Source organism: Balaenoptera borealis (assembly GCF_965194805.1).
Source record: "Balaenoptera borealis genome assembly, chromosome: 3".
Classification (NCBI taxonomy): Eukaryota; Metazoa; Chordata; class Mammalia; order Artiodactyla; family Balaenopteridae; genus Balaenoptera; species Balaenoptera borealis.
In genome coordinates, this window is record NC_138866.1 from 135,771,049 (window position 1) to 135,786,272 (window position 15,224).

The 15,224-nt window shown below is 47.1% G+C and overlaps 1 protein-coding gene across 9 annotated transcripts in view; it reads left to right on the plus strand.

Moving 5' to 3' along the window:
- LOC309626422 (protein FAM169B-like) overlaps positions 1-15,224 on the plus strand; it is a 91,443-nt gene that overhangs the window by 33,331 nt on the left and 42,888 nt on the right. For all 9 annotated transcript variants that reach the window (XR_014243178.1, XM_082387108.1, XM_082387109.1 and 6 more), the window contains one exon: positions 10,324-10,409. Coding sequence is in view for 8 of the 9 variants with exons in the window: in XM_082387108.1 (XP_082243234.1) it covers positions 10,324-10,409 (86 nt within the window). In the remaining variant the exon portion in view is untranslated. The remainder of the gene's footprint in view (positions 1-10,323; positions 10,410-15,224) is intronic.

Below are 15,224 nucleotides of genomic sequence, written 5' to 3' on the forward strand. Positions count from 1 at the left end.
ATGATGATTTTTTCCTGGAAAAGCGTGCCCATTCTAGGCCTGCAGTGACAGCAAGAGCCAAGGCAAACATTCAGTTGAAACCAGAGCCGCTGTGTAGCCGCCTTCCTGGTGGCTGTCGTGGGCTGAGGGGTGATTGTGACACAGCGGGCCCGGGGCCAGGCCTTCTCTGGGCTGCGTTTGGGGCAGGTGGGTGGTGGTTCAGGAGGGGTGGGTGGGTGGAAAGTGAGATGCCCTGAGATGCCCAGAGAACTTCTGCAGAACTGAAAGGCCCTTTCTGGGACGTTCCTCACCCCTGAGAAGGCTGCCCAGATTTGGGGGAGGGGTTGGGGGAAAGGCCAGAAGATGGGGTAGGGGGAGGCGCTGTGAATTTTTGACCTTCAGGAAGGGGGCACCCAGCTAGAGCAGCTCCTGGTCCCCTGTTTGCCTTGAAGGGAGAGGTCAGGCCTCCTGGTGAGTGGGATGGATGGGGCTAAACCCAGCTCTGTTTAGCAGGATGAACCTGTGGACCTGAGTCAGTGAAGTGGTTTTTGTATCTCTGGTAAAAACCAAGCTAATATGGCAGGAGTGGAGGAGAGGCTTGTTGCCCTGGTGAAGTCTGAGTTTCAGCATGTGGAGAAGTAATTACAGTTTTCCTGGCTTTGAAGTGTGATGACCCCCGTGGACTCACGAGCCCCAAGGACTCAGGGACCACCTGATCAGCAGCCTCGTTGGTGCAGCCTCCCGTGATCCCATGGACGTTGAATCTTTACGTTTAAGTCTGTGCTTGCCTTTTGAATAAAGGAGAGGTAGACATTAGCCTGAAATGGGTCCCATCCTCCCCCCTTCTACATGGGGGAGTCCCGCTTAAGTGGGTTTGACAGTTTAGGGGAAAAGAGTTCTGGCCAGAAATTCAGCCTCGATGTAAATACCTGCTTCTCCTGGTGGCTAAGGTGCCCGTGTGGCTGTACAAGCTCAGCCGGTGTCAGGTGGCCCCCAGGTTGAGTAGGATCCGACTTCACATAAGCTAAGAGAGCTCCATGCTAGAAACCAAGAGAGTTTGTTTTCCGTGGGCCGTGACGGATGCAGATTGAAGAGCTATTTGCAGTGACAGCACTGTGTGTTTGGGAGCACATGTTGGCTATTGTTTGGGATTTCCTTCTTTATTCCCTATTAATTTATGACACTTACTGTGAGTTGGATGTCAGTGTAGGGGAAAACAGCATCCCACAAACAAAGACATGTCATTTTTACCAAGGGACTAATGGTATTTGGAAAACAGAGACGTTCCAAGGAAAATATTCCGAGCATCATGGATATGCGGGGATGGGGGTGCTTCTTTGAGGCATCCTAGGGTTTTACCACTGCAGCTTGGGCTGTCTGCACCTCTCTCTGCTTCCCCCAACCCTAAGAAACTTGCTGTACTTGCCTTGGTGCGGCCTGTGATTTTAAGATGCCTTTCCTAGATAGACTAGCTCTGGTGTGGGTTTCTTTCTGCCTCCAACACCTTGCCGTCCAGCTGTGCCTCAGGATCCAGGCACCTCATCTCACCTGATCTTCCTGGAGTTAAAACCTCCACTCACGGAAACAAAGTCGCCGAAGGCAAGAAGGGCCTAAGAACCACAGGGAAGTTGATGCAGATATACTACAAACCAGATGTTTCCTTCTCCCCGGCAAAGAGGTGCCCAAGTTCACAGGGCATCTGGGGAAGCGTTTTCCTCTAAGGAAGACATCTGTATGGAAATGGTAGCCCGAGTAATGCGATATGACAGTTGCTATGTCAACTTGCGTATTTTTCCCCTCCCCTTAAATTATTGACCGGCTCAGTCAATGTTGCATAAAAGTCATGCAATGCCTTGGAATGTGTTTATGTGCTGTCCTCTGCCAGAACTTTTCAGCATTTTTTTCCTACGTGTATTTTGCTTTTGGGAAGATGGCCTGTCACTTTGGTTTAACTGTGCTCTTTTTTGGGGGAAGTACATATTTCTTAGATTTGTAACAGGGCAGTGGTGGCTTAGACTCCAGGGGAGCAAGTGGGGGAGGCTGGTGGGGGGTAACAGGCAGACCTGAAGCTCCTTCGGTTGTGATTGAAGAAGTCTGTAAACCATGGGCCAGTATGTGAACAGCTTGCAGTTACTGTGGGGAGGTAGGGTGTGTGTGTGTGTGGGGGGGTGGTGTGCATGCGCGCGCGTGCGCGTGAGAGCTCCTCCCTCCTTGGTTGCTGTGATGGTGTGGGGAATGGGCCTTCTCTGCCTCTGCTCACCTCGGGCTGTGTATCCAGCCACCTGCTGGCCACCCTGACCTTGCTATCTCTAACAGGCATTTTAAAACTGAAACCCTCACACCTCTTCCTCGTCCTCACTTCCTCCTGGTGAAGACACCTGCGTCCTTCTTCTCAAGCTTGGGAGCTGGCTGCTGTCCTGCCTTCCCTCTCTCTTCTGCCTTAGGACCAGTTTGATACCCAGGTGGTCTTTTCTGCCCCCCGAGTATCTCCCTCCCTGCCAGCATGACTGCTTCACTCAGCCCCTCCTCACTTCTTGGCTGGATGACCACAGGCTCCCATTGCCCTCCCTGTCTCCAGCCTCACCCGCACCCGAATCCAGTGTGATCCTTCTCAAATAACCTTTTTCTTTTTTTTCTTGTTAATTTCAAAAGGGACTAATTCTTCCCACCTGGGCATAACCCAACTGTTCTCTTTCTAAACCACCACTCTGATCATGTCTCGCATTGATTGGACTCCTCCAGAGACTGACAAAGCCAGTACCTCAACCTGGTCCCCAGAGACCCCAGCACCAGAGCCCAGTCTGGCTCAGGCCCATTCTTGGAACTCTGCCTAGCCCTTCCAGACAGCTTGCTATGGTCTGAATGTTTGTGTCACCCACCAAATTTATATGTTGAAATCCTAAGCCCACGTAATGGGGTTGGGATGTGGGGCCTTTGGGAGGTGCTTAGGTCATGAGGGTGGAGTCCCCTCGAATAAGGACACCGTGAGAAGTCAGCTGTCTGCAACCCAGAAGGGCTCTCATCAGAACCTGACCATTGCTGGCACCCTGATCTTAGACTTCCAGCATCCAGAAACGTGAGAAGTAAATTTGTGTTGTTATAAGCCACCCAGACTATGGTATTTTGTCACAGCATCATGAATGGATGAAGACACAGCCCTTGAGTAGGTGCCTGATGCTGCTCACGTCTTGGGCGCTGGTCATGGTCTGTGTGGTCCTGGCCTGGTGGCCTGTCTCGCTTCTGCTGGGCAGTGTCTTCTGCCCTAGATCCCTGGTGCCAAGTACAGTGCCTGAACTTGTCAGTGTTTGCTGAATAAATGGCAGCCCTCCTCCCCGTCTTGATGCACAAAACGAGGTCCACTCTGTTCAGGTCTTCCCGTGCCGGCCTCTCCTTTCTCATCGGTGTCTTGGCTTGTCGCCTCCTCGTCTCTCCTCTCATCTTTGTCTTCCCTACTCTGTCGGCCTTCATGGAGTCTGGGCCCAGCTCTGTCCCCTTGTCTCTTTGTCCATTCTTCACCTGGAGTATAGAGGTTAGAGCAGGGGCTCTGGAGTCAGTGAGAGCCGGTTCACATCCAGTCCCAACACTGCTGTTTACAGGCACTTGATCTTGAGTTTCTTAACCCTTCTGAGCCTCACCTGAAAAAAAGTCAGCCAGACGCTTGGTGGATGCTTGGACATGTGGTTCTGGTGAATATTATTACTTTAAAACAGTAATCGGGTCATGTCCCTCTCCTCTGAAGCATGGTGGCCGCTGGTGGTCTGCAGGGTACGGCCCCCAACCCCTCCCTGGCCAGAGGTGCTTCGCATCCCAGGCGCTGTCTCCTCCTCCAAGCTGTAAGTGTCTTAAGCCAGAGTCTAAATTTAATTCCTCCAGTGGATTTATCATGTGCTCTGTACATAATAGCTGCTCAGCATGTGGGTTGGATGAGCACCGTGTGCTTCAGAATTGTGACCTCTGCAGGGTCCTGAGCCACTTTGCTGCCTCCTGCATCCTTGGTGCTGGGCAGATGAGGAGGGACGGCAAGCACGGCCACACGAGCCACTGTCCCCCGCTGGGCGTGGGTCCTTGCTGTGCTCCTCCTTGCTGAGCTGGACGGTGGCCTCTAAGTCCTTCTCAGGACAGCTCCCCGCTGCCACAGCCCACCCATCCAAGGTGACGGGTGACAATCAGCTCTTCCTGAACCTGTACTTTGGAAAAATCACACTAACTTTTTTTTTTTTAATTAATTAATTAATTTATTTATTTATGGCTGTGTGGGGTCTTCGTTTCTGTGCGAGGGCTTTCTCTAGTTGCGGCGAGCAGGGGGCCACTCTTCATGGCGGTGCGTGGGCCTTTCACTGTCGCGGTCTCTCCCGTTGCAGAGCACAGGCTCCAGACGCGCAGGCTCAGTAGCTGTGGCTCACGGGCCCAGTTGCTCCGCGGCATGTGGGATCTTCCCAGACCAGGGCTCGAACCTGTGTCCCCTGCATTGGCAGGCAGATTCTCAACCACTGCACCACCAGGGAAGCCCCACACTAACTTTTAAAAAATGTTTGTTGTATTGATTGATTTAAAAATATTTAAATAAAAAAGGACTTAGCTCCATTAAGAAATCTTAGGCAAGATGAAAGGTTTAAAAATCTTGTTGGGAGGTTCTGAGCAGGTGAAAGTGTGTGCCTTGATCAGGCGTGATGCGTCCCCACAGCCCTGGAAGGAGGAAGTGAGGAACATGATGGTTGGCTTAATGCACCCTGATGGAAAAGGACCAGTCGTGAGCAAACGTGGTGAGTAGGAATGTGTCCCCACTCACGTTGGGAGGTAGCAGATAGGGTGGCAGCAATCAAGCTGGGGAAGAAAGACAGACATTTCCCTGCAAACCGGAGCAGAAGGTTTGGAGAGGGAGCTCCCGGGAAGAAACCCAGTGTTAGCAAGCAGCTTCCATTGTGTCACTGACAAAAGCCAGCAAATAACAAAGAGCTTTTCATACTTTTTTAGAATCCCAGAGCGACACTTGAAGCAGGTGGAGGAAGCTTTTGGAAAAGCTCCCCTTTGGGCAAAGCAGTTTGGTGAAATGAGCTCTTTCACCAAATCTGCATAACAGCCAGGTGAGAGGATGTCATGGGCTCCATGTGACAGGTGGGGGACTCGAGGTGGGGGAAGGGTGAAGGTCACGCTTTGAAGAAGCTGGAATCTGAACCCCACCTGGCTCTGAAGTCTGTGTTCTCCCTATACCAGGTACATAGGGACGTATCCAAAATGCCTTATATTGTCTTGCTCTCCACCAGCACTGGTTTATGTTTGTTGAGATGGCTGTGAAGAGTGAAAGGTCTGTGTTGAGATTTATTTTTATGTGTGTGGATGTCCGGTTGTTTCAGCACCATTTGTTGGAAAGACTATCTTTGTTCCATTGTGTTGCCTTTGCTTCTCTGTCAAAGTTGACCAAATAGAAGTTGACTACATTTACGTGGGTCTATTTCTGGGCTCTACATTCTGTTCCATTGATCTGTCTGTTCTTCCACTGATACCACACTGTCTGGGTTACTGTAGCTTTATAGTAAGTCTTGAAGTTGGGTAGTGTCAGTCCTCCAAGTTTGTTCTCCTTCAGTGTTGTCTTTTGCCTCTCTATGTAAACTTTAGAATCATTTTGGTGAAATCCACAAAATAACTTCTTGGGATTTTGATTGGGATTGCATTGAACCTATAGGTCAAGTTGGGAAGAACTGGCATCTTGATAATATCGAGGCTTCCTATTCGAGAACATAGAATATCTCTTTATTTAGTTTTTATTTGATTTTGTTAATCAGTTTTGTAATTTTCCTTGTATAGCTCTTACATATATTTTTGTTAGATTGTATAAATCTAAGTATTTCATTTTGTATAAGCCTAAGTATCTCATTTATGAGGGGTGCTAATGTAAATAGTATTGTTTTTAATTTCAAATTCTACTTGTTCATTGCTGGCATACAGGGAAGTGGTGGGCTTTTGCATATTAGCTGTGTATCCTGCAACCTTGCTATAATCGATGTTTGCAGCTCTGCCTCTCCCTTGTTTAAGCCTTGCCCAGCTACCCCCAATGCTTGGGGTGCCCTGAGTGTGGCCTTGGACTTGTAGGGCTCTGTGCCTCTGCTCATGGGTTAGGTTACTCTGCCCTCGCATGTCATCTCTGCCTGTTTTGAAGCCTTACACAGTGATCCAGAGCCCGAGCTGGCAAATTCCCCAGGGATGCTTTCCCAAACCCCTCAGCAGAACTGACCCCCTCCTCTGGGTCCTCTGGACTCTGGCTCTGAGCGCGATTCCTGCACCTATCATGTCCTGCCCTATATCACATCAGCTTGTTTAGCTCTCTCTTCTCTGCAGGCTACCAACTCCCAGGGGCAAGGATGGAGACTTACTCATCAGCCTCTGGGGACCTGGGACAGGACCATTCGTGCATTCGGGAACTCAGCCCCAGGTAGTTGAATTCAGTTCATCCTGCTGAGCCTTGATGAAGCCAGGCCACTGGGAGTTAGCCTTAGGGACCTCACTGTCTTAACTTGTTTGGAAAACCTTGGGGTGTCATAGAATAAAATCCATTACTGGCATCTTCTTTGTGGTTACATGTCACTCAGGGGGAGAGGGGAATTAAGTCAGTGAAGCAAGGCTGGCCTGTGACCCACAATGCCCCGTCGACTGCTGTCATCACTGCTCAGCCTTTTGCAGGGGTCCAGTCTCCCAGGTCCTAGATGGTGGAGAGCCAGAGGGTACTGATCAGGATTGTATTTTTCTTTTAAAAGTATGGATGTGTGGTTTCCACTTTCATTTTATTTTATTTTATTTTATTTTTTTATTTATTTAGGCTGTCTTAGTTGCAGCACATGGGATCTTCATTGTGGCATGTGGGATCTTTCGTTGTGGAGCGCGGGCTTCTCTCTAGTTGTGGCGTGCGGGATTTTCTCTCTCTCGTTGTGACACGTGGGCTCCAGGGCGCGTGGGCTCTGTAGTTTGTGGCACGCAGGCTCTCCAGTTGAGGCATACGAGCACCGTAGTTGTGGTGCGTGGGCTTAGTTGCCCTGCTGCATGTGGGAATCTTAGTTCCCCGACCAGGGATCGAAGCTGCGTCCCCTGCATTGGAAGGCGGATTCTTTACCACTGGACCACCAGGGAAGGCCCCAGTTTCCACTTTCTAACTCTTGGAACCTGCTGGCTCCAGGGTCTCAGAAGCGATGCCCCAAGGCTGGCTCTTCAGTGCCTGCCTGTCCCCCAGGTCCATCTTTTGTCCTTGCTGAGCTGGAAACAGCCTCTCTCTGAGGACTCTGGCCCCATTCCTCTTGCCTGTTTCCTCTTGACTAGGTAGCAGGCTTTTCTGATCAAAAGCTGCTATTCTTTGGAAGGCTGACTCTTTTTCAAGAGTTGTTTTTGAGGACAATTCATTTTAAGCCTATTACATTTGATCAGACTTCACCTTCATTGTTATGTACACTTAACAGCTTAAGATTAGTTTTGAAAAAAATTCAGTCTATTTTGTGACAACTTGTGTGGCTAATTAATGCTCTGCAGTACACCGTGAAACTTGCAAGGCACCACACAAACACCAAATCATAACACATTTCCTGTTTGAAACTGTCTTAGTAAATTGAACATCTGTATTGCAGTAATACACTGTATTAGTAAATTGAACATCTTTTATTGATTCACCTTGTTAAGCAGGGAAATAATCCTTATGGTTTTATAAGCCTCTTGCAAGTTCTAGTAGATGCCATTTGGAACATGAATTTAGTTGAATAAGTGAAGGCAGATGTCAGGCATTTAATTGGCACTTCTCTCTCAGTCGGCTGTATCAATTTTGGAACTATTGTTGGAGAAGACAAAATTCACCAATGATATGAAACTGACAGTGAATTAGATGCTGTTGGTCTTTGGAGAGGAGGGAGGGACTGTGCAGAGTTAGTGCTTGACAATAGCTAATGTCATCACCTGGTCTTCACAGGGTCCTCTACGAAAGTTCCTCAAAGAGCAGAGAGGAATAGGGAAGAAGGTGGTGGCAGCTTAACTTGATTGCCCCACAAAATTTGTTTTAAAGTCTTGAGCCTTATATTAAATGTTCAAGGGACTTTTGTTTTCTACTCTGTGTTATTTTCCTTCAACTCTTCAGCCAAAAAGATTTGACTGGGAAGATGTATCTTTTTATCTGTGGCTTTTGGACCCCTTGGGCTCAGATACCTGGCTTGAGAAACAGGTATAAAAATGGCAATTAAAGGGGTATAAAAAGATAGTGGAGGAGAACTAAACTATGGTACCTTCAGACAATGGAATATTTTAGCACCAAATACAGTGCTGAAAAGAATTTTGAGCTATCAAGCCATGAAAAGACATAGAGTAACCTTAAATGCATTTCACTAAGGGAAAGAAACTAATCTGATGACTCCAATTAGATGACATTCTGGAAAAGGCAAAACTATGGAGACAGAAAAAAGATCAGTGGTTGCCAGGGGTAAGGGGTGGTGAGGAGGGATGAACAGGCAGAGCACAGAGAGTTTTTAGGGCAGTGAAGATACTCTGTATGATATCATAGTGATGGATACATGTGATGATACATTTGTTCAAACCCATAGAGTGAACCCTAATGTAAACTAGAACTTTGGGTGATATGATGTATCAGTGTAGGTCCATCAGTTGTAACAAATGTACCACTCTGGTGGGGGATGATGATAGTGGGGGATGTGTGTGGGGCAGGGGGAATACGGGAAATCTCTGTACTTTCCTCTCAATTTTGCCATGAACCTAAAACTTCTCTTGAAAACAGTCTTAAAAAAACAAAAAAAGACACCAGAAAATAACCAAAGTGACTTTAGTGTTTTAAAATGTAATTTTTTTTTTTTTAATATTTTATTTTTGGCTGTGTTGGGTCTTCGTTTCTGTGCGAGGGCTTTCTCTAGGTGCGGCAAGTGGGGGCCACTCTTCATCGTGGTGCCCGGGCCCCTCACTCTCGTGGCCTCTCTTGTTGCGGAGCACAAGCTCCAGACGCGCAGGCTCAGTAGTTGTGGCTCACGGGCCCAGTTGCTCCGCGGCATGTGGGATCTTCCCAGACCAGGGCTCGAACCCGTGTCCCCTGCATTGGCAGGCAGATTCTCAACCACTGCGCCACCAGGGAAGCCCCTAAAATGTAATTTTTAAGCAAGGAAAGGAGAGACAAGAGGCAGAGGCCATGATTGCATTTGCCTTTGGGGTGGCCCCTCAGGAGGGATAGATTGGCAGGGGAGACTAGGGGGACAGGGGACCAGGTGGAGTGCTCACAGTCACCTGTGGAGATGGACCAGTGGCATTCAGGGTTGGGGAGGGAGTGGATCCTGTCCTGGGGCAGCAGGTGGAATGATGGGACCTGGCAACTGCAGCATGAGCAGGGGAGAACTGACGCATTAATTAGCAGGTGCTGAGGGCATCCTACCTGCCTGGCCCTGTGCTGGGTGTTTCACACCTGATCCTCATTGGAATTTGTTAGCCACCTTGGGTGATCAGTTTGGGCAGCTCCGATGAGGAATCTGGGGCTTGGTGAGGTTGAGAGTGTTCCAGGATCACCTCTACTAAGCAGCAGGACCCATGTCTAAACTCAGAGTGGGTGGAATCAACAGGCCTCAGTGACTGTCTAGACAAGGGTGGGGCATGAGTGGGGTAGGAGAGATGTGTCTACCCTTCCTCTCTTGCAGGTCCCAGCCCCAGAGTCTTCTTATCCAAAGACCCCCACCACCACCCCTGCATGATTTGCCCCGTCAACAGCTGACCCATCTCTGGCCTCTTGGAAAGAGCACTGAACTTGGAGTCCAGTGGCCGAGGGCTGGACCCGACCTCAGCCCTCCTAGCTGTTTGCCTTCCCCTCTCAGAATGTTAGTGTCCTCAGAAAAATGCAGATGACAATTTCATTGTGAGAATGAAAGAAAAGCATGTAAAAGAAGCCAGCGCCAAACCCAGCACCGAGGGTGATAAGAAGATGGTTTGTTCCATGCCCTTAGATAATGTTGGGTTTGACTAAATTTGCGGAGTTCCAAGTTGTGTCACATAGTTGGACTTTGAAAAAAAATATAATTCTCACCCATTGAATTTGTCAATATTGGTGTGTAGCCTCTTGCGCTCAATAGCATTGGGGTACATCCTGTGTTGGGGTCAACAACAGGCCATCTCTGCAGACACCTGTGAAGTCCTTTCAGGTGACAGTGGTCACTCTGTCCTGGTCAGTGCTCTCAGATAACTCAGCTCTAGAAACATCGCCTGCTTTTGCCACACATAAACTTTCCTTTGCACCTTCACAGTGGCTGTATGTTGCTAAAATTGCCCCTTTGGTGGCCAGTTGGCCATGTGTACAACATTGTTTTCTCTTGGCTTCCTCTTTAGTTGTGGCTGTTTACGTGAAGGAGTCCTGGTGGACCACTGAAGATGTACTAAGAACCTCTGATCCTGCAAGAGAAGGTCTGATGAAGGTGAGGTATTGCAAATTTAAGTGGACATTGCAAAACAGGTTTTAAAGGTCAGTGTACTTATTATCATGTTAATAATTTAAAGCAGTCTACCCCTGTGGATTCATTTTCTAGGACTGCTGTAACAAAGTGTCAACAAACTGGGTGGTTTAAGCAACAGAAGTGTATCATTTCCCAGTCCCAGAGGCTAGAAGTCCAAAATCAAGGTGTTGGCAGGGTTGGTTTCTTCCGAGGGCCGTGAGGGAGAATCTGTTCCAGGCCTCTCTCCTAACTTATGGTGGCCTCAGCTTTCCTTGGCTTATCAATGGCATTCTCCCTGTGTCTTCCCATCCTCTTCCCTCTGTGTCTGTCTGTCTTTGTCCAAATTCCCCTTTTCCATGTGGACAGCAGTCATGTTGGATTAGGGCCCACCCGAATGACCTCATCTTGACGTGATCATCTGCAAAGACTCTATTTCCAAATAAATCACATTCATAGGTACTGGGGGTTAGGACTTTAACATCTTTTTGGGGGACACAGTTCAATCTATAACACCCCGCCAGCAAGGAAAATAGTAGTAAATGGCTATATGCAACAGATACCTGGCTATTGGTAAATCTCTCTTACCTTCCTGAGTGGCCTCTCACATCTTAATTTTGAAACTTTAATCCACATCATTCTCTCTAGGGTGTAGGGAAGTTCTGTTTATTGCATTCCAGTAATGTTTATTGGTACTTACTATGAGGTAGATATTATGTTAGATGCTAGCCTGTGTATTACCCGGACTTTTTACAGGGATTATCTGACTTCAGAATCTTTAAGGTATTTGTTTTGCAGACAAAGAAATTGAAGCTGAGCCACGCAGCTTGTAAGTGATTTAACTGGACACAAATGCTAGTCTCTCTGACAGCAGGCCTGGTGGTCTTTGAAGCACTGTGGCTTTATAGAGACCTAGGATGACAAGGGTGAGGGTTCCTTGTGGCTAAGGATGTTCAATATCTTTTCATGTACTTATTGGCCATTCGTATGGCCTTTTGGGGAAAATATCTATTAAAATCCTTGGCCCACTTTTTAAAAAAATTTATTTTATTTATTTTTGGCTGTTTTGGGTCTTTGTTGCTGCACGCGGGCTTTCTCTAGTTGCGGTGAGCTTACTCTTTGTTGCAGTGTGAGGGCTTCTCATTGCAGGGCACGGGCTCTAGGCATGTGGGCTTCAGTAGTTGTGGCACATGGGCTCTATAGTGCAGGCTCAGTAGTTGTGGCGCACAGGCTTAGTTGCTCCATGACATGTGGGATCTTCCCGGACCGGGGCTTGAACCCATGTCCCCTGCATTGGCAGGCGGATTCTTAACCACTGTGCCACCAGGGAAGCCCCTTTGGCCCACTTTTTAATTGAATTGACTTTTTTCTGTTGAGTTGTAAGAGTTTTTCTATATTCTAGATGCAAGTTCTTATTGCATATACGATTAACAAATATTTCTCCCCAATCTATGGGTTGTCTTTTTCAAGTCTGTTTTTCCCCCAGCTTTGTTGAGATATAATTGACATATAACACTTTGTAAGTTTAAGGTGCACAATGCATTGATTTGATACACTGCAAAATGATTACCACCAGTGTTAGTTAACACCTGCATCACATCACATAATTGCCATTTCTTTTTTGTGGTGAGAACATTTAAGACCTACTCTCTTAGCAACTTTCAAGTATGTAATACAGTATCATTAGCTACAATCACTATGCCGTATATTAGATCCCCAGAACTTGTTCATCTTATAACTGGAAGTTTGAACCTTCTGACCATCTTTCCCTCTCCCCCACCGCCAGGCTCCTGGCAACGACCACTCTAGTCTCTGTGGCTATGAGTTTGGCTCTTTTATGTTACACGTATGAGATCACGCAGTGTTTGTCTTTCCCCTTATTTCACTCAGCATAATACCCTCAACTTCCATCCATGTTGTCACAAATTGCAGGATGTTTTCAGGTCTGGTTTTAATTGAGTTGATAGACATTATTATTATTATTAATTTTATTTTATTTTATGCTGCATTGGGTCTTCATTGCTGCACGTGGGCTTTCTCTAGTTGCGGCGAGCAGGGGCTACTCTTCATTGCAGTGCGAGGGCTTCTCATTGTGGTGGCTTCTCTTGTTGCGGAGCACGGGCTCCAGGCATGCAGGCTGCAGTAGTTGTGGCTCGCAGGCTCTAGAGCACAGACTCAGTAGTTGTGGCGCATAAGCTTAGTTGCTCCGCGGCATGTGGGATCTTCCCAGACCAGGGCTCGAACCTGTGTCCCCTGCATTGGCAGGCGGATTCTTAACCACTGCACTACCAGGGAAGCCCGATAGATATTATTTTGAAAAGGGTTTTCTTCCAGTAAGTTAACGATGGCTGGAGATTCAGCAAATGGGTGCTGCCTGGCACACACACACACACACATCCGCCTGTGTGTGTCATTGTATGTGGATGAAGCAGGTGGTATGAGCGGTTGGGTGTTCCGAATCCCAGGAAGAGTTTGATTTGCTTTTTAAATATATATATATTTTTTAGAACAAGAGGGGTCACTTCCCTCGTGTATCAATTCTTCTAAATTTAGGTGAGGAAAAACCTCACATTTTCTGAAAATGTGGCTTATGTTGTGAACAGAGAGATACTTGGATGTTAATTCCACTTAATGAACCAGGATGTAAAGATCTATCTGCCCCAGCTGTATGTAGGGATAGTTTCCCTCTCCATTTACAGAACTTGGTGTCTTGACTTTTTTTTCTTTTAATTACATTCTGTTTCTTAGCCAGCTCTTCTTTACAAATTAACAAACCAAACCAAACCAAACAAAAAACCAACTTTCTTAGTGTTCTTTCTGTTAACATAATTAGTGGTCCTAATTGAGGGATTAGAACTGGTTCTTAGTTTTGTGTTTTCAGAAACGTTTCTAAGTCAGAATCACATGTCACACAGTTTTTTCCCCCTGTAATGAAATTGGACAAATTAAGTGCATTTTCTTTTTCTCCTTTTTTCTCCTGCCAGTTTTTGATTGGATATTTCCCTTCTGCCAGATGCAATCTGTTTTTCTCTTCTGGCTTTCCTCTGAACTTTTTGGTTTTATAAGTTGAAAAATATAGCCTCCCACATTACACCCCTTGGGTTTTGTGATGAACTAGTTATTCTTAAAGTCTGAACTTGATTTGGCTGCTACTGTCTGAGATACAAAATTGAGGTGGCTTCTCAGAGTTAAGCTGGTGTGGCTTTTGCAAATCTTTTTCTCATCTAAGATTTGGCTCCAGATGAAGGTGAAATATTTTGCATTCTGGGCCAATTAATAAGTTTATTGGCACTAAACACTTTGTGCCATTTGCTAGAGGGCTGCAAGCTGACTTATTTTTATTATTGGAGCATTTGAAAAACATACAAGTGTCTGAGAGACCACTTAGGCAGTCTTCTCCCTTGATTAGTGGAGGAAACTGAAACTGAAAGGCGTTGTGAGTTGCTGAAGGTCTCCCAGCAAATCTAGGCCAAGAAGCCATGACCACAATGATGATGGTGATGATAATAAACATTTAAGGGTCCAGTATTAAATACAAAACCAAACATTCATATTTATATCAAACTTCCCTTTCCCAAACCTCTAATGGATGAAAATGCATAAGGGAGCCACTGGCTGGGCTGCAGCAGGTGCCCTGGCCTGGGACTCAGAAGTCCTGGTCTGGTGTTGCAAACCTGCCTGCCTTTGATAGAGCCCTTGTCCAGCTGTCTTAAGTCTCTTTGGAACAAGGCAGGGAAATCAGTATATGTAATTGCTTAGCCTCTTTGAGCTTCAATTTCCTCACCTATAAACCAGGACCTCTCTGGCGGGTGGTAAGAATCGAATGGTAGCAGGTGGGTGGCAGTCTCAGCCCAGGTAATACTCTTGCTGATTTCATGGTGCTGCATAGGAAGGGGCGACAAACACCCACACCCTTAGGCTGTCACACAGCAATGTTGTTGAAGTAAAAGCTAATAAAACAATACCGTCACTTTGTCACTAGCTGATAGGTTTCATCTCAAGTGCCACATTTTAGCGGTTGCTTGTAGTTGTCCGGGAGACTGCATTTAGGAGGATCCTGAGACCATATCCAGGCTCAGCCACATAGGGTGGGGATTGATTAGTTATGTCTGCTGTGGGTGCAGGAGTGGGAGGCCTTCATTTATGCCACACCTGTGCCATCTGTGGGCTATACAAATGCAGAGAATATGAACAGGCAGGAGCAGGAAATCATTTTGACTTGTTAATGGTCAAGCTCTTTTGTGGGCCTGACCTTGACCACAATACAGTTTCCTCAATTGTCATGACATTGCAATGGGTGAGAGACAGTTCCATTTTGTAGCCTTAGGATGGGCTAGGCCTTGAGTCCCAGTAACTCTCTGGGGTTGGGACTCTAGTATGTGCTCAAAATCTGTCACAAGCCATTGAAAATCAGTTGCTCTTGGTGTAGCAACTGGACACCAATAATAATACCCAATTATTTATTCTCCTTCTGAGGGTCAGAATTCTGGGGCTGTTGTTAAAAATGGCAGACTGGGTTTATCTCTGGACACATCCAGGGTTTCTGCTGAAATGGCTTGCCTCTATGTAACCTCCTGTCTCACTGGCATGTGACTGATTGTTCTCTGTCTCTTCACATTCCATGTCTGTGGTCCTGGAGACCGAGGAGGCCCCTCTGGCCATGCTCCTCGCTCCTGGAGGCCAGTGCATGTGAAAGGTCAGGGGTGGGAAAACCTCCGTGAGAAACTATGATCCGCATTTTGGATCTTGAGCATGAGAAGAACTGTATGGTGGGGGAGCCCACACCTGGCCCCGGCGTGT